At 39.7% G+C, this 26535-nt stretch overlaps 1 protein-coding gene across 1 annotated transcript in view; it reads right to left on the bottom strand.

Moving 5' to 3' along the window:
* LOC122814291 overlaps window positions 1–26535 on the bottom strand; it is a 344228-nt gene that overhangs the window by 240912 nt on the left and 76781 nt on the right. Inside the window, exon 3 of the mRNA XM_044086879.1 lies at window positions 13100–13232. Coding sequence (XP_043942814.1) covers window positions 13100–13232 — 133 coding nt within the window. The remainder of the gene's footprint in view (window positions 1–13099; window positions 13233–26535) is intronic.

Genomic DNA, 26535 nt, shown 5'->3' with positions numbered 1-26535 from the left:
GTCTCCTACTGCTGTGCAACTTCTTGTTTCCTTCATTGTTACTTGCCTGCTATCTTTCATCTGTAAAACATAGATTATTGCACTTAATTATGCTAATCTTCAGATTATTCTCTGTTCTCCTCTGCCCACTGTGCCATCTTTCATCCTTCCATGACTCAGTATTTCTCAACATCTCACCAACTCTGCCCACCACCTATGCATACTTCCTCTTTACCTCTCCACACATTGCACCACACCTGTTTAATCTTGCCCCTCACATTTACTCCACATATAGACTGATTAACTGCATTTCAGCTCAAACCAAAGCAAAATGAAGTGCAACAATCCTCTCCAAAAAAAGTATGCATAATTCCCCAATATGCCAAAATCCTTCTAGGAGGAGATATGCACCCTAATCCTGGACCCACCTACCACAAAGAACACAAACATAATTTTCTCCCACACACTTCTCTAACCCAGCAACATCCAATCCACAACCCTGCTGATGTAATTTTTACTGCAATAAATATTAGAAGCATAAGATATGAAGCTGCTGAACTATATGTCTGGATTACCCACCATAAACCTAACATTCTTGCTGTAACTGAAACCTGGCATAAACACAGCATAAGCAACTCCAAAGTTACACCTCCTGGCTATATCATCCATAATGACAGTATAAAGAGGAAACGTGGTGGTATTGCTTTAACATTTCCAAACAACTACTGTATTTCCCATTATAGCGAATCAATTCAGATCAGCAGAGCTTCTTACTGCTTTCCTCAAAATAAACAATTATAAACAGATATGTACTATTGTCCTTTATATCCCTCCTGGCGACAACACAGCTATACTGGACAATATCCTACACTGGATATCCATAAAATTCCACAAGAAAAAAATACAAGTAGGTGATGTGAATGTCAGTTGGTTGGACATAAACTCTTAACTCCCCTACATCTAGCATGAACTTATATGGATTCACACAACTAATTAATAGCACCATACATTATAGCAAGACAAAAAATTCCCTATTAGACTGGATCCTAGTATCAGACCCCAGCAAAGACAATACCACAGGTACAATGTCAGACTCTCTCAATGATCATCTCCTAATCTATATGACCAGACATCTCATACATCGTTAAATAACATATTTATAAAACAGTATCCAACCTTTCCAACTTTAACCCAGAAATGTTCATTATTACACTTGTTGTTTGTCTTTTCGGCTTTTTCCCAGTAAGGGGTCACCACAGCAGAACTCCGGTCCGTTAATGATCAGCAGTAGATTTTTACGAAACGCCATGGTGCCAGCTCGACACCCAACCTTCAATGAAGGCATACCCATTTACACACGCATGTCTTTCGAACGCTACCCATCCGCAGGCAGACTCCACACTGAAGGCACTCCCAAGCCAAGCCAAGAATCAAACTGGAGAGCCTCTTGCTATGAGGTAACAATGCTACCACCGTACCACTGCAGAATTACTATCATCTATTAATTGGAACTTCCTAAAAATACTCCCCTTAGATGATGCTGTAAATTAATTTGATACAACTTTTTAAAATATATTAAATAGCCTTGCACCGCCTAGAAGGAAGAGAATAAAAACAAATAATGCAATCTGGCTATCCAAAAAGAGTAGAATGCAAGATAGAGAAAAAGTTTAGAAAGGATGGCAAGTGTATAAAAAAGCTTGATAGCTTGAAAACTTCAGAAAGCTTCATAATCTTACCAAAAAGCAAATAAATGAAGACAAAAAAGCTATATATAATAACTTTCAGAATAATACTAAACACAACCCTAGAAAAATGTGGACATCCATTAAAGAAATCTTATATCCTGGCCAAAAATTCAAGCCTCACCCCTCTCCTGATAACTCACCACTTGAAACTGCAATACAGTTCAACTCTTATTTAACAGATAGTATAGGCTCGCTAACCAAGAATTCCTCACCATCTAATCCCACCCCTGCCCAACAGGCCACACATCACCATATCCACTTTCACCTTCAAGCCTGTGCTCACATCCTACATAAAACTACTCTTAAACAAACATAAACCATGTTCTTGTTCAGCTGATGACCTTCTAAGTGAGTACCTAAAAATAGCAGCCAGTAGCATTGCCTGTCTTGTCTCAATCCTTTGAAATAGCCCAGTCCAGGAATCCCATATTCCCTTTCTTTAGAAAAAGTCAAACATTATCCCTCTGCACAAAGGAGGAAATTTAACGGACATTAATAACTTTAGACCTATAGCAATCATATCTTCCCTTGCAAAAATACTTTGAAAATGTATTCAAAAACAATTGCTAGACTATCTCCTGCAGAAAGAATTCCTATCGCCCACACAACATGTCTTCCTTCTTTCCCACAATACTAGCACTGCCCTTCTAACCTATATAGATGCTGTCAATAAAGCTAGATATAATGGCAAACTGGTCTCTTCCTTATTTCTATACTTGTCTAAAGCCTTCGACACAGTTTGTTACAACAAACTTTTACTTCAAATGTCCTCACTAGGTCTCTCTCAGCCCAACCTTCTGTGGTTCAAGAGCTACCTGTCCAATAGGTATCAGTTAGTATAATGGCACTCCACACTCTCTCCTTACATCTCAGTCACCATCAGTGTACTACAAGGCTCTGTCTTTGGTCCCCTCTTCTTTAACATGTTCACCAACACCCTCTATACATCCATACAGCAGGCTACCCTAATACAATACACAGATGATTCCACTCTGATTTGCACATCTGACAACATGGTACACCTCCAAAAAATTACTCAGAAAGCTTTAACATCCACTGAAGCATGGTTCGTAGCTCACAGTTCACGCTCAACTACTACTTTTATTCCCCAAATTCCTCTCTCATGAATAAACAAAATTTAAGGTCCTCTTTCTTTATAATAAAACCATGGAAGTCATTTCTCATAGCAAATTATTAGGGCTGATAGTGGACAATAATCTTACATTTGACCTGCATATAGAAAATTGCATAAGAAAATCTCATAAAAAATCTCATTGATGCAACGGAAGCTACACTTGCTACTACTTATCTCCTCCCCACACTTCTTTATGGTGCTCCCATCCTTACTAACCTCCAGGCGTCACAAACATTAAAACTTGAACAATGCTATAACAAAGTCTCTAAATATCCAACAAATACCCCTTTCATAACCCACCACTGTACAGCTTTGAAAAGCCTAAACTGGTTAGAACTGCCTCATCAACTAACATATACACAACTTCTTACCATGTATAAAATTATTCAGCATCCATCTGCTTGTCCAGCACAAAAAAAAATCTTCTACACTATGTTCTCAGTTGGTCATTATGATCCAGTAATCAAAACTCCTGCCTGTCTACATACCTACAAATCTGCTGGACATTGTCTGTACTCTTACAAGGTTGCCAAGGCCTGGAACTCCTTACCTGTATTGATCAGGTCAGTACCATCCCTCCTATCTTTCAATACCAGTCTGAAAGATTTCCTAGCTAAAATCTGGTTCTGTTCATGCTCAAAACCAGGATAAACTATATCCCTAAATGTGAACAAGTACCTTTTTATTCCTTATATCTCCTTACTCACCTTTCTTCCCTTACTTCCTTACGTCTATCAATTTCTCTTCCCTGACTCTCTCTAAATATACCATAAACATATTTTTCCCTACTTCATATTGCAATTCATGTTTATATTAGACTAACGTACCTTTAATTTCTCTACAAACTAAAATTTCTCTAAATATTAAATGATTGTCATATAACTTGTATCCTTTCTTAACCAATGTTTTTGTATTATGTCTTATTTGTTATAATTATTTAAACTGCAGATGTTTTTGTTTTATTTTTAAAGATTGTAATATTATTGTTCTTAAAATGTTTTGTAATAATTTGGAGCTTTTCTCCCTGGGCCTCCACTGAAAATTGGCTTCTACCCAGTCGGACTTTCCCAGTAATCAAATGTCAATAAATAAGTAATAAAAGCAGTGTCCAGACATAAAAAAACAAGCAAACAGAAGCACAGTATTTGACATCAGACATGAAGACAATATAAAATTGAATGGGGCACAGTAATCCTGGAATGTCGTTTTTTTAGGCAGGACAGAGAGCAGATGATGTTGGGAGGGGTGGGGTTCCAGTCTTTTTTGATGTTGCATTAACAGGCAGACAATTGAGAAAGGGTAAAAGTAGCAGACAAGGACCTTAAGGACAAAAAATTATTAGGTTGAAATAAAAGAAAAAGAAAGGGTAACATCAGTGGTTTGATAACATTTATTGGCTATCACATTTAATGAGTAAAGATGATAAAAGAGTGTAAGTAGAAAGAGCATAAATAGAATAAAATGTTGGAAAAGTGCTGTGATAACAGCAGACCTTAATCTCTAAGAGGCTGAACGGACCATTTAAGCATTTAAATCTAGAAAGCAAAACAAACTGATGAAATAATATATCATGCAAGTTTTCCACAACTAGTATTAGAAGGAGCAAATTTTGCCTGTGATACTCAGACTGGAGGAGTTAGAGACTTACCTACTTAAGGGCACACCTTTCAAACAGCTGCCACGTCACTATATGTTTCATAACTGGGAAAAGGAGAAAAGACTGACAGTTAAGATCAAAGATATGGAGCTACACAAATATAAAGAACAGGAAGATGGGAGAGTTATTTAACGGAGAAATGGTGCAGTGGAGATAGAAAATGAACAGTTTGTGGGTCAGGTCAGCCAAGCTTACAGGTATTATCTAGGTAGAAGTAGTAAAACTAAGAGAAGGAAAAGACCAATGTGATTAAGCCAGGAAGTATTAAAAGCAATTATAGTAATGAAGAAGACATACCAGAGGTGAAAAAGAAAGAAGAGAATTGTAGAATGGAGTAAGAGGAAGCCATGAAAAAGGCAGCAAAGATGTATAAAAATGTACAAGGTAAAGCTTGAGATGAACCTGTTCACTTTGTCAACCACATGAACCATATGACTGTTTGAAAAAGTGAACTGTATCCATAATTATATATATATCTGTATATTTATATTCATATTTATATATAGATAGCTATAATTATATGTGTGCTTGCACAGCACACACACACACACACACACACACACACACACACACACACACACATATATATATATATATATATATATATATATACATATACATATACAAAGAGAGAGACAAAACAATACAGAAATCTATACACATATTTATAATATATATATATATATATATATATATATATATATATATATATATATATATATATATATATATATATAGTATCAGTATGTGACACACAATATGGCAAATGCTACATGTTGAAATAATATTACTGAACATTCATTAAACTGAAAAAAGACACTATGCATTGCTCATAGCTTTTACTATTTAGGTGGAGACCTCATTAGCCTACTAGGTTGTTGTGTCTTTTGGCTTATCCTGGTTAGGGGTCACCACAGCGGAGCTCCGGTCCGCTAATGATTGGTAGTTGATTTTTATGTGCTGAGTTACCAGCCCTGACGCACAACCTTCAACGAAGGTACGCCCATTCACGCATGTCTCCATGCAGAAGACGCTCTAGCTGAGAATCGAACCAGACAGCATCTTACTGTGAGGCGACAATGCTACCGCAGCACTGTAAAGCTATTTCATTTAAATTTGCTACTTGTTATTGATTACCTTGTTGATCCTATTTTTTTGTCACTTTTTCTTATTTTTTTTATTTTTTTTTCACTTGTTCATACTATAGTAGTCATAGTGCATATTCTTTTATCCTTTACTCGTATCCCATTTTATCACATTGTTTAATCAGTTCAACGATCCCCCTGTTGCCTTATACCATGAGTAATTAATAACTTATCCTGTTCTGTTATACATGTTCATCGAGTAATGAATCTCACTCAGTTTTGTCCCTTCTGGAGCCAGCCTAATAGCACTAGGTATTTTGAGGAAGTGCATTAACTGCATCATGCTTACTGAAAACTCTATTACTGCTTCCCAATGGTTCAGTATGTGAGAGGTGTAAATATTTGCTTAACTTTGAGGCTATCTTCCCACCTTAGAACACATTCAGTAAGTACAACACTCAAACAGACACAGCACAGAGCACCTCCACTAAAACAACACATGCTAAGGTGGTTAAGAGAACCCTGCCTAGACTTCATAGGCTAAAGACTAAGAAACCTCAGACATTAGATCACACAGCAACTCACCCACCTTTACCATTCACACCCCTTACCTATACAAATACACAAGGGTGCAGACTCTAAGCTGTCATTCCCAATGAGAGTGCATCTAACTGCAGTAATGTTTTAGTAATAGGTGACTCTATTGTCAGGCATATCAAAACCACCCTCACCAGGCTGGATAAGAGTAGGGCAATAGCTGTCTTTCTTTAGCTGCAATCTGTGATGTAATAAAAGCTTTTAGATCCCACCATCCTGACAATAGTGGTCCACATGGGAGTGAATGACCTAAGGCACTCTACCCAGAGGAGCATGCAGAAGGGTATGATTAAGCTTGTTTTGCATGTGTCTGAGACAGGAAAGTCTTTAGTGGTATTTTGCCATCACCTAGAATGATGCAAAGATTCAAAGACAAGATAATTGGCTTTAATAATTCGCTATGTAGGTGGTGGAGTTCTTGGGGGGAGGTCCAGTATGTGTCAACTTAGAGTGAGATGGCTGACAAATCCTTCTTCTTTGCCAGGGCTGGTCTGCGCCTCACTTATCAAGGCTTTTGTATTATGGCTAAAGCCTTTGCATCCCCCATAGTTCCTTTTTTATGCAGAGTCCATCTGATGGACATTCCAACCTAGTAAATTCTAATTTGGAACACTTTAATGTGACTCTACTCAATTTCAGGAGTCTTAACCAAAAACACATTAATGTATGTGTAGTTACAGAGACATGGTTCCACAGAAATGAAAGCATTCCCTCTATCTCAGGTTTAATGATGATCATGTCTTCAGAACTAATAGCGAATGTAGGGCAGAATCAGTATTGGTCAAAGATACCATTGTCTCACAACAGATTCCTTAGGACACCACATTTGAACTCCTAGATGTTCTAATCACTACAAACAAGATTAAATACCATTTCATAGATAGTAGTAGAACACCATCTATGTCCTTAAGCATGATAACTATCTTAACACATTAACTATAATTTCCATTAAAGCCAATGCTTTTCTACTGAGGGATTCCAACTATCCATAAATAATGTGACTGCTCTTCACTGCCAGTGATCATCATACCCAACACTCCGTTGACTGTAAAAGATAATTATCTTTTACAGATAGTTAACTATCCTATCAGGGACCCCATTATCCCTGATTTAGTCCTCACAAATATGGCCACTTTCTTGCACATCTCCATCTGTATCATCCTGCCATATTAAGCCAGACCATAGATCAGTGACCTTTTCTTTAAAACTGCTGGCACTTCCCTATAAATTCCTTTGTGTTTGGGAGCTTCTCAAAAGCAAACCTTTTTCAGTTAATTCTGCTGCAATCTTCCCATTGCTAAAGCTTCTGTCTATGCCAATGACTTCTACTGCCACATAAATTATTGTACTGGTAAGGCAGTCCCTATCAACACCAAATATAATGAGAAATTTAAAAATAAATCCCTGTGGTGGAATATCAATATAAATAAAAGAGAAAGAACTTGCTTAATATTTACAAGAGGTCTTATTCAACCTGCCTTAAGAGTGCTGTTAAGCAAACTCGTAATGGGCTTAAGGGAACCATTAGGAAACTCAAAGCTGATATCATCTTAAAACTGCCACTAATGCAAAAAATAACTGCAAATCCTTCTTTAACTATGTCAAGAAGTTAAAAAGCTAACACCCAACAATGTCCAGAACTAGTTCACAAAAATACTACATACTCTGGGCCAAAAGAAATATCTATCTGAAATGACAAATTTTTTGCAAATGTTCCTCTACTTATGTTTATAGCTTTTAAGCAAATTACACAGTATCAGCCACCCACTTTAATTACTGTCGAACAAGCTCTTTCTGTCCACTAAAATGCTAAGAACATCACTTCCATGGGCCCTGACTACTTATCAGGTTGCTTGATTATCAGTGCAAAATATTGGCAGTCTGAGCCCCCTACTTAACCTCTTTAATCTAAACCTCTCCACTAGTTTTATTCCTGAAACTTGGAAAACAGCCATTGTAATGTCATTGCACAAGCCTGGCCAAACCATGTATGCTGGTAACTATAGCCCTATCAGTCTCACTAGCTTCATATTTAAAGCTACGAAGTATGTTATTACAGACCTCATTAATGTGGACACTGAAAATTCTTTAACCCTAGACTCTCACCCATTTGGCTTTGTCAAGGAAAGGTTCTTCTTTTTAACCTCGTTAATTTCCTTGAAAAGTAACCAAAGCAATGGATAGGGGCTATGCAGTGCATACAGCATATCTAGACCTAGCCAAGGCCTCTGACACTACTCCCCATACAGGTATTACTGGTAGACTTGTAAATCTGAGTACAAATACTTATGTTGTGTGGTGGATAGCTAACAGGTTGTCTGACAGAACCCATGTGGTTGCAGTAACAGGGGCTGCTTTTGAAAGCAAAAATAATTACAAGTGGGTATACCACAAGGGTCAGTGTTGGGTCTTCTCCTATTTAGCATATATTTCTCAGATCTTTAGGCCAGCACTCCTGGCCTCCTGGCCTATGGTTATCTAAGTTTGCAGATGACTCTAAATCAGCTGCCAGTATCCGATCTGCAACTGACTCACAATTGTTCCTACATGGGTTTAAAACATGTAAACAATTGGTGTAAAGACCCTAGCCTTACATTAAATGTAAAAAAAATTTAGCATAATTCATTTTGGTAAACAAAATATTTTGATATACCATATACCCTCCAAACAGACAGTGTTGTCAGGGATCTAGGCACTCTTGTTGACAATTCCTTATCATTTGACCATCATGCTACCACAGTAACTCAGAAAGCCTTCTATCTAGCTGATCTAATTATCAGGCATCTTCACCAGATCTAAAGAAGTCTTAATTCACCTTTATTCATATCTCATCAGACCTATTATTAAATATAATGCACTTTTTGGCATGTATTTGTTTAAACATATCACTCAACTTGAGAGATCTATATTCCATGGTGGTACAGCGGTAGCATTGTTACCTCACAGCAAGAGGTTCTCCCGTTCAATTCTTGGCTTGGCTTGGCTTGGGAGTGCCTTCTGTGTGGAGTCTGCATGTCCTCCTCATGGTTGGGTAGCGTTCGAAAGACATGCGTGCGTAAATGGGTGTGCCTTCGTTGAAGGTTGGGCGTCGAGCTGGCACCTCGGCATTTCGTAAAAATCTACTGCCAATCATTAGTGGACCGGAGTTCCGCTGTGGCAACCCCTTACCGGGAAAAAGCCGAAAGACAAACAACAACAACTCAACTTGAGAGATCTCAGACATTCATAACTAAAGAGATCAGTGGCCACAAAAACTTTAGTTATAACTACAGATTGGCAGCAATCTCTCTTTACTCAGTCCCTTGTAGACTTCGCTGTGTGGAGATCTTTGACTAGCCTTCCATGCCATGAAAGATCCAGCCCTCTTGACCTTCTCTTCCTTCACAGAACAAATTGTACCTCAAATATGCAGTTAAGGAACTAAATGAACAGATAAATAGGACATGTTGGCATGATCAATTCATATCCCAATGTATCCCTCACTTTTGGAATTAACTGCCACTACATATAAAACTGAGTAGCATCCTTGCCAGGTAAACCTATATAATTGGATTGGAGCCTTAAATTCTTTCCCAGGTCTAGCTTGTCTTGCCCTCCTTGAAGCTGGAGGGAACTTTTGATATTTTTTTTCTTTTGGCTAGGCTTGTAATGGTCTGCAAACTAATTGCCTAGTACTCACCTGTGAACAAACAGCCTCATTTGTAGATAAATAAGCTGAATCCCCCCAACTCACCTTTCTCATGTATGCTAACCCTAGCCCTTCTCATGAACCTGTTGCATTACCTTATGAAAACCACTTCCCCTATCTGTACTATTCTAGAAGACTGTCAGACACAGACATACAAAATCAAACATGCTCAACAGTAAACATATCCTATTAGCCAGCCCTAACTCTAAACTTAACCTGCAAACACACACACATAGACATAACTCTAACCCTAACCTGCAAACACATGTACATACTCTTTTAGACACAGGGCAGCACAACACTAAATCAATTCCGTTATGTAGTCCTTACTTTAACCATAAGCTGGGAACATTAGCACACACATTCTGTCATCCCCACTTACCTCCACCACATAAACACTTCAGCAGAAGCAACTTCTAATGATGATTTTTCAACACTTCCAGTATTTGACTATTTACAAGTTTGAACATCTTTGACAGCAAAAATGTTGACGTGCATTTGAGCAGAAGTAAGGAAACCATACATACGTACATACATTCATACACTAATAAATGTTTCAATGCACAAGTAAATAAATAAATAAGGGTAGGCAGAAGACAGTATGACTGCAAGCTGAAACTGGCTCATTTCAGTGTGTAGACAAGATCAATTCCTTCATTGAAGAAAGGGTGTTGGACAATTGGAATGACTTTCCAGTGGAAGCTGTACATGCAGGAGCCTTGGATGCATTTGAGAAGGCATCGGATATATATCGAGGAGAAAACAAGAGGAAAGAAAGAAGAGGCAGCTGTAGACATGATAAATGATACTTTGGCATGTGACAGCTAAATATATTTATTGATTTATGCAAAAGTATCCCAAAATAACATCATGCAGAGGCAGGTGATTGAATAAGCAGGAGAGAGCCTATGAGAATTTAATAAGGTTGTATAACATACAAGACTGTAAATACCAACACAAATATTATGATTTTCTTTTTTTTTTTGTTGTCAAATTTGGCTCCATTCTCCCTTGTCTCTTATGACCACTAAGCACTGTGCCCTACAGAACCATTCATTCTCAGTCTATGCTCTATAGGACCATTCATTTCTACCTGATTTGTGATCTAGAGATCCCATTAAAAGGGGATGAGAGCTGGGGATCACAGGCACCATCCTGTATGGGTTATGAGTTTTGTATGTTCTGAATTCCTTCTCTGCTGGCACACAGGAATGGTGCTATATCTGTCTCCATGCGACACAAAGGCCAGTGCAGGTGCGCACTTTCACATACCCACTGTTTTAACCAGGTAGTGATGCAGCCCTAGAATGAGCCTGAAATTGGTCAGTATTGATCAGTGCACTACCCGGGTAAATAAACATAATTTCTTTGGCTGGGGTACTGCTCTTACTTCTTAATGCATGAAGTACATATCTCAGCCTCCTCCCCCCAGTGTCTGTCCTGCAGAGGAACTTATATCAACCTTTCCAGATGGATAAATTGTCACTAGGTGTCCACTCCCTTTCTTCACTGGTAGCACTTGCTCTGCTAATTGAATTCATGTAAATTGAGGCATAGTCAGGAATACATTTCTCTGTAACACAGAACAAAAAAAAAAGCAAGACTGGATTTTGTAACTTCCTGCTGTCAGTTTTCAAACCCACCTATATGACAGGCCTACCCCTTACAGCTGGCCATCCATGCAAGCCTAAACTGCAAGACCTGTCCTGCTGGGTAGCTAATAGCTAGATGATTCAGACATGAGAACAGTTTTTTCCTTAAGTGTTGCCCTGCCACATATACAGTGATGCCACAGTGAGCATTCATGGATCCCCATGGATATTTTCACCTAGAGTAAATGTATGTGCATCACATTGTTCTAGGGAGCTGTAGAGCAATGCATTTAACTCCCACTAGGGACTTGTATATAAGACCAAATCTAGCCTTCCTCTGCTCACATCTAGAAAAAGAGATAAGACCTTTGGACGCTCAACATTCCTCTTCATGTAGCTATGCCAAATCCCTAGCTTCATCGGTGAACCAGGGTTATAGGCATAATGAGGCATCCTTCCCCTGCATAAAAATTTGCCCTCAGATAATGATTTATTATTGTGGACTGATGTTCTGTTATTCCTGATATCATTTATGAAGACTAATTCTGACTATATTGACTGTTATTGGCTTTCAGTGATTTGGCATACAGTTGACTGATGTGTAGCAAGTGTGTATGTATGCCTGTGCGAGTGAGGAAGATTGTTCAGTGCATTTTGTAGATGGCTAATTCCTCAGCTTTATTTGTTAGCTTTCCACTGTGTATATGTGCAAGTGTAACATTATAGATGTGCACACTTAAATTTACTCAGCTGAATAGTTGACAGCTAGCTGTAGAGATGAGCAAAATGGTGTGGCAGTCATTATCTTGGACTACAGGATTGTTTTTGTGCTTTGGGAATAGACAGCAGTGCATGTGAGAATGTGTTTAGCCAGTGTGCATTGCAGAGACAGGAGGTGGAGTGCAGTGACTGATTTTACCAGTGATCTTAATTTGCTATTATTCCAAGGCTCACTTTTGTTTTTGGAATCATGCTTTAAAAGAATATTATGTAAAACTAAGAGGATTTGGGAACATTGCACTGCACAGAGAGAGTTTATTTAAAAACAGCTTGTCAAACTATTGCAAGTTGGCATGTTCCATTCTGATCATTCCATATTTATCCCACTCCCTGTACTAACACACCACTGCAGATGCCTTTTTTTGCTTCTTTAGCATTTGTTAATCTGCGGTATTTAATCATTCACTGTTCCACAAGATGTTTCTCTCTGAAAAGAAAACTTAAGTCATTTAAACAATTCCCTAAATGAAAACCTGTAAGCTTTCTAAATTAGGTCAGCACTGTCCTAATGAAACTGCATTTATTTGAATCTAGGGCCAAGGAGCAAAAAAGCAGATTGCAGTTAATGCCTCGCTAGGGCCAAGGAGCAAAAAAGCAGATTGCAGTTAACGCCTCAATGTAGCAAAGCAGCAATAGTGACATAAAAATTACATTTGTTTTACACGTCACTTTGTTGAAGTACTTTGTTGCAACATCACTGGCAGGGGGGCACACACACACACACACACACACACACACACACACACACACACACACACACACACACACACACAACACACAAGTATAATATGCTTCTCTTAGTAATCATTTCCTAGAAACAATATTTCATATCACGTACCTGAAACGAAGAATGTTGTCTCTAACAGCTCTCTCATAGAAGCTATCAGAAACCTGAACAGAGAAGGTAACATTAAACTCCTGTCCACTGGTAACTTTTTCAGGAGGACGTACCACCCATGCCATCTGAAGCCCTGTACAAAATAAAGGCATCTGTCTATTATCCATTACATGATATGATGCAGGTATAAGCAAATTTAACAGTTTCACAAGTTTAAGTAGCTTCTGTGTCATCTTCATGAATCTTAGTTACAGGTCATAAAAAGGTGAATAATTATTCTGTCAGTCTTCACATGTGCATACACATGCACATAATGACACAGACACACATGCACACACGCATTTAATGATGCAGACAGACACAAGCACACACACGCACACACTTCCAGTGAAGAAAATCACAAACAAAAATTAACGCCAATATATTCAAAAGAAACGTCATAATGAAACAAGGCTGTAAAAATAAAACCGCTGTGCATAACTTCAGTAAAACAACCTATACATTCCAGACAAATTCTGGAAGGTAGTCAAGAATATGATTGGTAAAGGAGTAAATATTAATAACCCCCCCCCATCATGAGTCCACACATCTACACGACTACCACATTCAGAAATTATTTTTGCGCAATTACTGACAAATTAACAAAGAATTTGCCAGCCTGTTGTGACTGTAAGACTTTTAGAGAAATATACTGTACTACAGTGTGTATAAAATGTATACTATATACAATATGAATCTACAATGTATAAGAATAAACTATATACACTATACATATACATTGTATACAGTATATACCATATTATATATATATATATATATATATATATATATATATATATATATATATATATATATATATATATATGCATGTATATACTATACAGTGAGTACAGTACTTCAGGAGATAATTGCTACATCTTCCACATTTATTAGGATGGTCTGTTCAATGATATGGAACAAAGGCAACCTAGTACCCATACCAAAAAGGAAACAATATGTGAAAATTAGTTAATTATACACCCATAAATAAGTGAAAATGCCACTAAAGTAACAACTCAAATGTCACCTTTAAGAACTTACTATATTTTTTGATATGTTAGACCCAAAATCAGAAAAAAGGCCAGCACCAAGGAAGGTTCAAAAGTAGTTTAATAAAACTGAAACTAGACCGGTTTCAGCAGCAAGGCTTTCATCAGTAGTATAGTCAGCAAAAAGCACTTAGTCATCATCTTATATAATGTTCTCTAAGGCATCTATATGACATCACTTCCTGATAAGTCAAAAATGCAAACAAGGCAAAAGTAATTGAAAAATACAATCAAGGCAAAAGTAATTGAAAATACATAGTTCAGTAAACAAAAAGTTTGCCTGAGTTGCATGCATATCTCCAGATTATAATGAAAAAATCCAAAGAGACACAGTATACTGGTATATCAATGATAATAAACAAACTTAATAAAAACATACAATAAAGGGTAAATGCCCAAAATAAACCCGAAACAAAAGTCAGGTTATAAGAATTCTGGTGTTGAATACCAGCCACAGTATCCTAAAATGAGCTGAAATGCAAAACCTAAGCAATGCAACCTGATAAGAAATAAGTACATATCGTAATGCAAGTGATGGTTAATTACAAATTATAATTTATCATTTAATCCAGGAGGAAAAGCCCCCAAGTTTAATGATCCACCTTTTTCTTTGGTATTTAGGATATCATGCCAACCTGTTTTAAAAGATCGATTCCTATGATATGATCAATGATGGTGAATGTAAATTTGGCAGTGGGATGTTTGATAACATGTCTATATAGTGCATTAGTTAATCTTCTGTTTCTAATGTCACCAAGGTGTTCAGAGATCCTGACACGAAACTGTCTAGACGTTTGGCCAATATAAAATGCATGACATGTACATGTGGCAAGATAAATAATCCAGTCTGAACTGCAGTTACCAAAAACTGTATGTCGATATTTGTCCAGTGTTCCTACTAGTGAAAGAAGTAGTTTTGAAAATATAGTTACAAAACTGCAATGTCCACATGGATAAATGCCTGAAAGTTTATCTCCAGTAAGTGTTCTTTGAGTTGGAGTGTGATCCATGACCCTGGTTTTTTATAGTGTGAAAATAGATTCCTAAAGTTTTGCCTTTCCTATAGGAAAAATAACATCGTTCTCCGAGATAATCTTCCAACAATGGATGAGAATTCAGTATATTCCAGTGAGTATTAATAATATTTACTAAATTGGCACTATTCCTGCCATAAGTGGTGACAAATCTACATACATCTGATTCCTCATTATGAGTTTTAGTATTGTATTGGAGAAGAGAATCCTGGATTTAGCATTACTAAATTGGACTGCTGACTCAATAGTACGAGTGGAATAACCTCTGGACAAAAATCTCTTGGTTAGATCCATTTGATGACTCTGAAGATCATCCACTGAGGAACAAATTCTTTTCATCCGCAAACTGTGATTTCGGTATGTTCAATAATATGTTTCGGATGAAAACTATCAGCATGTAGAAGGGTATTATATTGTGAGAATTTTCTGTGTACGGACGTTCTAAGAGTGTTATCCTCCTGTCGAATTAAATTGACATCCAAATAACTGATTGCACTCCTATTATATTCCACAGTGAATTCGATACCCCAGATGTTCCCATTCAAATGTTGAATAAATTCCTGGAGGTATTCCTCACCTCCTTTCCATATAAGCCAACAGTCGTCCAGGTATCTTCTCCATATATCAATCTCAGGTAGATATATGTTGTGCAAAGGGTCATATAAAATCATATCTTCCATGTAGCCCATAAAAGATCAGCATAGATGGGTGCAAAGGATGCACCCATAGCCGCATCACTGTAGTTGCCAATAGCAGTTTTGTTGGAAATAAAAAACATTTTTAGTTAGAATGTGTTCAGCCATACACAACAATAAGGTGTTCATCCCTGGGGGGTATAAACTGGTTTTATTTAGCCAGTATTCCAAGGCATTAATACCAATGAGGGATGCTGGTATAAAGCGAGATACATCAAGGGTACACATAAGCCATTCAGGTCCAATTGAGACTGGAGACTATCTGCAAAAATTCAGTCGTGTCCTTGATTCTTGCTCTAACACATGTTAACAGTGGTTTCAATTTTTCAGTTAGAAAAACAGACAAGGGTTCAGTGAGTGACCCAATGCCAGATACAATCGGTCTGCCTGGTGGCTGATCAATGGACTTATGAATCTTAGGAAGTAGATAAAGTTGTTGTTTCGTAGGATCCTTAACCGTCAAATGAGTTTTGGTTTTATCAGAGATAATTCCAGATTCTACAGCCTTTTCCAAAAATTCATTAATTTCCAAGGCAAAACCTGGAGTCGGATCAATCTCCATCTTCATGTAATGATGATGGTTGGAAAGTTTACTGAACTATGTATTTTTCAATTACTTTTGCCTTGATTGTATTTTTCAATTACTTTTGCCTTGTTTGCATTTTTGACTTATCAGGAAGTGATGTCATATAGATGCCTTAGAGAACATTATATAAGATGATGACTAAGTGCTTTTTGCTGACTATACTACTGATGAAAGCCTTGCTGCTGAAACCGGTCCAGTTTCAGTTTTATTAAACTACTTTTGAACCTTCCTTGGTGCTGGCCTTTTTTCTGATTTTGGGTCTAACATGTGCTCTTGCCGTGCACCAGCCTAACTTGCTAGCTCCTATACACTACATTTTTTGATATGTAACAGATTTAGAGCTGGTCATAGCAGAGATACAGTAATTGTGAAGTTTGTGGTTCCCATAGTGGGTTACAGAGACAAGGGTTAATGTGCAGAGATGTTTTTTCTAGATATCCTAAAAAAAAGTAGCAGCCAATCAAAGCTTACTGCTGTATATGTCCCATATCATTGGTTACCAAAGCTGCCTGGTAATTTGAAGTGTACCTCACATATCAAACTGAAGCTGTAATATGCTATAGTGCTACCACTATACTGTTTAAAGACAGGTCTTTATCAAAGGTCTGTACTAGGACCTGTACAGTTCCTTATTAAACAGTAATTTCAGACTCCATCCAAGTAACTGCTGTTTAATACAGTATGCAGATTACTCTACTTTATTATAAATGTACTAAATATAAGATAATTTTACTAACTGTTGTCTTCACTGCTTTTGCTTTGCATTGTATAATAGTATTTGCTTAGTCGTGTTTCAATGAGACATACCCCAGGATTCATGAAGCTTGCGCCAGGCGCCGGAGTAGCGTCTGCGATCTAGCACCAAATATAGCCACCGAGCGATTCAGGTACGAGCTGTTAACATGTGCACTAACAGCATACGCGGGAGCTGCGCAGCTCCTGGCACATGTATGCTAATTACCCAATGTGCAGCAGTGTAGCATGCAAATGAAGGTATATAGCGATTCATGAAGTGGTGCAGGCATAGCGTAAGTATGAAGAAATGTAAACCAAAAAAAAAACAGTTTACATTTTGTCAAGCATAAAATTGGAGCCATGAAAGCAGACCAAACTAATGTATTATAATGTTAATATATGCCAATGGCTAAATATATAGCCAATGCCATAAAAAAATATGAACAACACATAAAAAATAACATTTAATGTCATGGCCACACTAACGCAAAGTAAAACTGCAGTGCATCTGTGCACAAACGGGATCACAAGGAAAATATATTTAGATGTCATAAAACCGCAATGTAACACAATTCATGAATTCCTCATAATAGACAATGGCATGCATGCTACACCACAAACATGGCACAACGGTTGCTAAGGGTCTGTGACAGTGTTCTGCACGGTAACTAGGAATTAGTAGTCAATGCCATGCAAATGAGTCAAGTAATACTGAATCGCAAACGCCCCGCCAGCGTAAGGATGTACCAAATGGCATACCTGTACAACACTGAGGAGTGGCCTGGAGGTAAACATGACATCAAGAGAGGGGTGCGCCACTGTAGCTGCAAGCACATTGGATCATTGCTAATCCAGGTTGCCTGCTGCTAAGCAAAGCCACAGGATAGGGGTGTGGAAGTAGCCATAGCTTTGCTTAGCTGAGAGCATACAAGGTAACTGAAAGTGCATGCAGGCACCACAGCTGAAACAGGAAGAATATGGGAAGGCAATAAGGAAATGCTGCAGCATGGTAATTGGAGTACAAATGAGTAATTAACACCTAGGACCTCACAATGGGCCATTGACAACAGCTAACAAGGCTGCTAGCAGCTACTTGCAGAACAGGAAAGAGGAGGTGCCGTACAGCAAAGAAAAGAGAACTGTCACAGCAGAACAAAGCAAACCTGCAGTAGATCAGCTACATAACACATTTCCCAACACAATCCTGGGTTGTGAAAGTACAAAACAAGAAAGCTGGCAACACGGCAGCCAAGCGTAAGTCAACACCAAAGGCCCCACAATAGCAGTACCTGATGTAAAACCAATAATTAAGATACCCCGCAGCTGGAATTGCACAAACACACCCAATTACACCAGCATCATGCATTGCACAATAGTATAAAGTGTGAAAGCCCCACGCACACACTTGTGTATTCCCATACACTCTGCACCATTGGTGTATACAGACGGGGAACTTTTAATATGTACATATTAGGGGCTGCCATAGCTTTGATTCACCAGCATGTGTTGGAGACTGACGGTGGTGTGGAGGATGATCCTGACAACCATCTCAGGCACTGGAGGAGGAGAAGAGTATTCAGACCCAGGGTAACCTACCAGAGGCTACATGATCTGGAGATAGTAGAGAGCTACAGGGTGGACAGGGACATCATACAGCAACTTGTTGAGCTGTGCTGGACATGCCTCAGAGCCAGAAGTAACAGAGGGGAACCCATCCCAGTGGATGTGAAGGTAATGTGTAAGCTTGAGAATACTAGCCACAGGTACCTTCCAAAGGCCAACTGGGGATATCATGGGGATCTCACAGTTCTTGGATGCCATGTTACCACATGCCAATGAGCACATATACTTTCCCCGAATGCAGGAGGAGTTGGCCAGCAATATGCATCCCTTCCACCATGTGGCAGACTACTCGGAGGTACTGGGTGCAATAGACTGCATGCACATACACATCAAGTCACCACCCGGTGAGCAGGGCAGGCGCTACATAAACCACAAGGGATACCCCTCCATCAACTGCCAGGTCATGTGCAATGCCCAGGGCATTATCATGGATGTGTGTGCTGGCAGCCCTGGAAGCTATCACGACTCCCACATCTGGCATGCCTCACAGCTGTATCAGATATTTGCCAGGGGGGACATCCCATATGGCCACCTGGTGGGGGATCCTGGCTATGCACTGGAGCCGTGAATGATGACTTCCATCAGAAATGCACACACAGCCACGCACGAATGCCATAATGAGGCACACGCAGAAACCAGAACCATCACAGAGTGCATGTTTGGGATGCTGAAATCACGGTTCCATTGCTTGGACATATCTGGTGGAGCCTTGCAGTACTCTCCAGGCATGTGTGCCCACATCTTCATAGTATGTGCCATGCTACACAATATGATCCTGCGGAAACAGCTGCAGCAGGGACAGAATGGTGAAGGCCCTCACAGCCCACCACCATTGCCAAGGGACCCACAGGCACAGAGGGACTCAGACCACGAACACCTGTACTAGCCCCAGTAGGCAGACGGAGGCATGCCCAATATGCCCATGCCTTGGCAAAGAGGGAACGTATAGCACACACACTGACAGTGTAGGCACTCATGGACTGACACCCTTCTCCACCTGCACACACAGCAAACATGGATGGCACACACACATGACCACCTGTAAATTGTCATGTATAGGTGGTCTACTGTGTGCATCCTACATAGGTAGCCCTCAACTATTGTACACACAACGGCCATTGGCACAAGGTAAGTCAATACCTGAATAGTAAATTAAGCTATCAGCATGTGTCCATACTGTATGTAGAGGTTCATAGTTACATAGGTAGGTACATGCCCAACTGCCTGAGGCCACTCATAAGCATAGGCAAAAAGTGTCTGCTGTTGCCACCCCATCGATTACCTAACTGTCCCTCTGTGGAGCAGAGCCAATTGCGGGATCCCTGGGGTGTATCCACTGTTCCCCATCCACTCTGTAAGGATTCCCTGGAGTGTTAGTGAGGGGTTTTGTACAATGTAATCAATGAAGTAGTTCCAAATAATGGGGAGTATCCCTCACAGGAATCTTCTCAGATGTTTACATGTTACATAGTATACCTTAAACACAGCTTGCATATATAGGTAGTATTCCACGGAATAATAAACATGTGGAACACATAACCGCTGAAATGTGCATTAATCACCCTTGTACTACCAGTTCCTGCTCTGAGAGGTAAAATACCACTGCCAGGATAAGAACACGCAACCATGTACATAATCTTCACAATAACATACCACTAAGCTACCTGAGATGTACCAATGGCAGCTGTGTATACTGACAGGATAAAACACAAAAGGTAGGAATGTGTGGAAATAGGACAAACCGGCATGTACCATGAAAGGTGTATGATTTTTATATATATATATATATATATATATATATATATATATATATATATATATATATATATATATATATATATATATATATATATATATATATATATATATATATATATATATATATATATAGAGAGAGAGAGAGAGGACAAGAGAGATATGTCGATATATGGGGATATACATATATATGTAGATATATAGATAGGTTAACAACATCTACATAACCATGGAGGTACACATAAATGGGATACCTACCACATACCGACTGCTTGACATACCAACGCACGTAATCCCGAGGCTTAAGGTTCAAAAGAACACAGTATCGAAACACCAATTCTAAATTCACAATGTTAAGGGACAGTTAGTCAGTGCCTCTGATGTTGCGGTTCAGGTAGGTTACTGTATGCAAGTGTGTTTTTGAGGGTTGTAGTGTGTGTAAGTGTGTGTTCTGAGTGTGGTGTGTGTTCTTGGGGACTGTAATGTGTGGGTGTGGGTTAGCTTTATGTGTCTGTTTGCACAATCTAGGAGGTAGAATATTAAAGTAGGGGAGGTGTGGGGGGCACCGACACCTACATGGGGGGTGTAGGGGGGCTTGCCCACCTGCTCATACATAGTGTAGGGTGGTTTGTTTGGATGTGAAGGGTAGCAGTGTGTCTGTGTGTGTGTGTTCCATGTACATGTTACTTTTGCGAGTTACTGTCACTGTCGGTAATGTGGGGTATGTGAGTCTGGGGCCGGTACTGTGGGCGTCGGAACTGTGTGGTTTCGGGATTCCATAGGTATCCCGTATACAGCGGTTGAAGTGTTCGTATATGAGTATAACATGGACCATAGCAATCACACATTCTGCCACGACAAACCTTTATGAACAAAGGATATGGACAGTATATGCCTATACACTATTACAGATATGTGCTATGGACATGAGCCACTGATAGTGTTACCACCTGTCCCACTTTGCGAGGGACAGTCCCTCTTTGGGCGGTTGTGTCCTGACCAAATATATTAAATGTGGCAAATGTCCTGGGATTGTAGGACATAATTATGTCCCATTTGTAATGTAATAGTTGCATACAATAGTTATTCCTGTATCTAAAATATCTACATGTTACAAGAAACAGGATAAGCAACTAAACTGCTACAAGAATAAGCTTATATTTAGGCAAGAAAGGAAAGTTCTATCCCTTGTACTGACCATGGGTTTTCTGTCGGCCTGTAAAATCTGATGTGTGTCCGAAAAATATCCCACTATGGCCATATGAAAAGGTGGCAACCCTAGCCAAAGAGGGTCAGTCACTAACACAACTACAATGACTGCAAATACCTATGACAGAAATACACAGCTTTCATGTAGCAACAATCACATTCTGATGTATTGCCGAAAGGATTCAAGGACTAACATCACCTGCATGCTATACAGGAACCACTTAACAGTGCCTTAATGAATCAGCTTGCAATTACCATAGCATTAGTCCACTAAATGATAGGTGTTCAAATAGGGAAGGAACCCTCACACACATATCGAGTATATATAAAAGCAGTTCCTACACACCTGCATTTGCTATGCACACCAACCAACACCACCCCCACACCCAAACAAATTACAATACAAACTGTAATAACATCACAAATCATTCACTCACTGTACGACATCTGCAGAAGCCTTAACTCAGAGACACACTAACATGGCCCTATGTGAAATAGTTGCTGTTATACAATGGAACAGCTGCTGATGTTAGAGGGTTTGTTTGCACTAATCCCGTTTCAGAGTGTTGTGTGTACACCGGAATGTGTTACCAATTACTGAGTAACAGCACAGTATGATATACATGTACACCAAATCAAGGATGTCTGGTGAGCACACTGTAAACCACATAACAGTTCATGCATAGCCATATAGCCTTGAGCTGCCCAAACATCCTTGCTAGAGTTAAACATCTGCAGAAGTATCAGGTACAAACAAACCCTGCATAAGTAGCAATGTTCTGAAATATAACAGCTGTACTCACATGTAGAAGAAAATCATCTAGCCATTACATACAATCCATGGGAGTCATGAAGCTAATATATCTCTGTCTGTCTCCATATAGCTGTTGAAATACATCACAAACAACACATTCAGGCTGTCTTCCTCGAAAGTAAGGCAAACGGACAATGCCCAAAAGGAGTACTCAGTTATACACCACTGTTGCCATGGTATCGGCTAATGGACTAGCTGCACAGCTGATGTGCATCTAATTAACTACTTTGGAACACCAATTGGTGGTCAGGATACCACATGTTACCGATATTTAACTAGAAAAGGATGGGTTATCACACATTCAAACCATCCGTATATACCAGCAGAACATTACAAAGAAGATTGAAACACAAATTGAAAAAGATTGAATCAACAGTCAACGACACCTCGGGTTACTAATAAGGTATGTAGAACACTCCGTATGTCTGTGTATTTAGTACCTGTTCTGTAATATTTAAAGTGCACGCAATCCATATAGTGGAAACAGTTATCTTGTAGTGATGTATTGTTGAGCATAGTAACGCTTGTAGTATTTATGTGTATACTGTTGTAGGTCACAAGGCAAACACTGCATACACCACAAGGGATGCTATATAAGGGCTTTGAACACAAATATTCCTCACCAGCCGTTGTCAGTGGCAGGGCTGGTCCAACAAGTATATGCTATAACAGGGGATGGTATATGTTGATATATTGTAACAGTAGCCATATGTATGGGTGTATTAATGAGAATAACATGTCGAAGGTTGGCCCACTGTGCAATTATGATTTGCACTGTGGGATATTGTGCCAATAACTGTATAATGTACAGTATTGTAGGAAGATATGTATTACAAGTTACATAGCATTACTGTTATGTTAGGCAAACATTAGTTATGTCTATTGGCATTTACAATACACAATAACAGGATACATATGACTTGTAGTCACCCAACAGTTTATCAGCATGATAGCAAAGTAAAATGGAAGAGCTAGTTAACTATCCATGCACATAAGAGATGTAATAAGTGCAAAGGTAGGTACTAGGCTGTCTTACCAAGGGTATTTATAAGCCTAGCTAGAGTGTGTTGGCTTTTGCCACCCCCATAGGCTAGTTCCCTGTGCCTCTGAACAGCAGAGCCATTAGTTCCCTGTGCCTCTGTCCAGTAGAGCCACTGCAGTGATCCTCAGGGTACATGTCTGTCTCCAATCCACATGTCAAGGTTTCCCTTGAAGAGTGCTAATAAGGGGCCCTGCTTGATGTACATAGGAATCATGTTCCAAAGCATAGGGAGTGTCCGGGTCAGGAATCTATCCATCCAGCACGTCCTAGTCATCGTTGTGGTTAGATGTATATCCCTAGAGCATGTGGCTCTCAGGGGCCTCTGTTTAGGTGGAGTATATCCAGCAACACTCGGTTGGACATGGGCCTTGTATGTCAAGCAGAGGTCACCTATGAGTATGTGGTATGCAACCGAGTACAGCTGGAGTTTCTTAGGTTGGGCTGCATAGGTCATCTGTTTGAGGTCAGTAATCCTCTTGGTGTGGTACTGATGTGGTCTTCCAAGCTGTTGCAGTTGTCTTGTAAGGTATATCCCAAATGGGGTGTTGTATCCTTTAATGGGTCTAATAAGTCATGAGTAGAGAGGCACAATGGCCTCCTTTGATCTGGATGCAAACCCATTAGAGATTAGGGGGGCCACATAGAAGGATATTCTAACCACCTTGTCATTATGGGTATCGAAGGAGAGATTGCTATCTACTGGGGTTCCCAGATCCCTTATTACCTTTTTTGTATGTAGGGGACTAGCACCTATGTGGTAGTCCATGGGTAATTAGTTATATGCAAAGGGGATGACTATGCACTCTTTGGCATTCAGCTTGAGGCCATGATATTGACACCAGGTATCCGTCTCAGTGCGACCCTTCCAGAGGGTGTCTGTAACAGCTGGGGAAGCAATTATGTCCCCTAGTTTGCAGTCGTCTGCAAACCTTTTCAGCCAAAGCCCTCCTGTGCTTGCCTGTACATCAGAGAATTATATACCGAACATGAGGGGTCCTAGGACTGAGCCCTGGGGGATGCCACTTGTAACTGGTAAACAGTTGGACCTAGGGTATGCAACTCCCACTGTCTGGGTTCTGTCCGTGAGCCACTTTGCAAACCATCACATGACATAGGGGTTAATGTTCAGGCTGATGGGTATGTTGATAATACCAGAATGAGGAATGGTGTTGAAAGCCTTTGAGAGATCTAGGTAGGCTGTGTGGACCTTCTTACCTTCATCTAATACCTTGGTAACTGTCTCTAAGAAGTCCACCAGGTTTAGGAGGCATGGTCTGCCCTTAACAAAGCCAAACTGGGAGGGGTCAAAGGTTTGGAGGTACCCAATGTCTCTGTGACTGAGATCCATGATGTACTCCATAGCCTTGCAGACCAGGCTAGTCAGGCCTACAGGGCAATAGGTCCCATGGTCCATTGTGGTGCCACCTTTGTGGAGTGGGATAACTGTTGCTGTGTGCCATTCAGGGGGCACTAAGCCCGATGCGAGGCTATTATTGAACTTGGTGTGTAGGCGGGGAGCCAGTACGTTCTGAAGTTCTTGTAAAATGCAGCCTAGGATGTTGTCTGGTCCCATTAATGCTGTGATATTGGCTTTAGAGTGTGCAGCTTTGAGAGGGAGGGGGGAAGGTAGCAATGAACCTATCTGCCAGGATGTTGGCAATATCAGTTGGTTCTGTAATGTTCGTGCCTTTGGGCTGTAACTCAGAGCAGATCTGGGTGTTGACATCGAGATATTTGACATAGCTATAGAATGCTTTGTGGTTGTTGTTGGAATTAGTGGCGGTTTTGTTTTCATAGCTAGCTTTGGAGGATCTTATAAGGGATCTCACCTTCTTACTGAGGCTGACCAGGGAGCTCCTCCACACATGGGATTGTACTCTCTTTTGCAACAGTGTCTTCCTCCTGTAGTACAGTTTGTTTATGGCAGGGGACCACCAGATTGGTTTCCTTAATTAGGAGTATAGTGTCTTGGTTCTGTTTGGGATAGCACAATCCATGCACTCGTGTAAGTGCTTATAGAGTGCATTTGTGTAGGATTCAGCAGTTGTAACAGTATTGTCCATCTGCATGGGTGTCATGATGTTCACCATGTCTGTCTTAAGAAGCATGAAGTTCGCTTTGTAGACATATTATACTGTGGTTCTCTTAATGGGGGGGGGGGCGAGATGTGGATATCAACGGTGTTCAGCTCATGGTCAGATCGGACCAATGAGGAGTTGACTTCAGATGTGGAGCATCAGTCACTCATGTTGGTAATGCCTAGGTCTAGGATATTGTTGCCCCTGGTGAGTGTGTGGATATGTTGAACCAGAGCATTGGTGTTTATGAATTCCAGAAAGCATTGAGCTAATGAGTTGGTACATGAGTAGTTTTCTCAGTTAATGATGGGGTAGATTCAGTGAGACTATGTGATAAGTGTGGTGTGGTGTGAATGTTTACCTTCTCCACATGACTGTCAGGGTCAGGCTTCGTTAGAGAGAGCTTTACCTCCAGTTGGCTAGATAAGTGCATCTCTCACAGGTTGTAGTGTTGGGTGGTAGGCAGAGAGGGTTGTCTGTATACATGAGGCAATGTGTACATTGCCTCAAGATGTCCAGATTAATCAGATAGACAGGAGAGAACACTGGCAGTTGACTCTTGGACATGTCTGAATATAGAACTACCCTCCCCTAGATAAATGAGGAAAGTGAGTACAAGAGCTATTTTACTCTAAGCAAATGAGAAAATTATGTACAAAAGCTGTTTACCTCTAGGTAATGAGGAAGATTGAGTGCTATAGTAATTAGTAACTTACGTAGTGCTTACAAGTTCTGAACAAGTGTTGAGCATGAATAAGGGCTAAACTCCCCCCCAAC

Source organism: Protopterus annectens, chromosome 10.part0, assembly GCF_019279795.1.
Source record: "Protopterus annectens isolate FY-2018-M chromosome 10.part0, PAN1.0, whole genome shotgun sequence".
Lineage (NCBI taxonomy): Eukaryota > Metazoa > Chordata > Ceratodontiformes > Protopteridae > Protopterus > Protopterus annectens.
The sequence above is the reverse complement of the archived record's forward strand: the minus strand, read 5'-3'. Positions and strand labels throughout refer to the sequence as shown.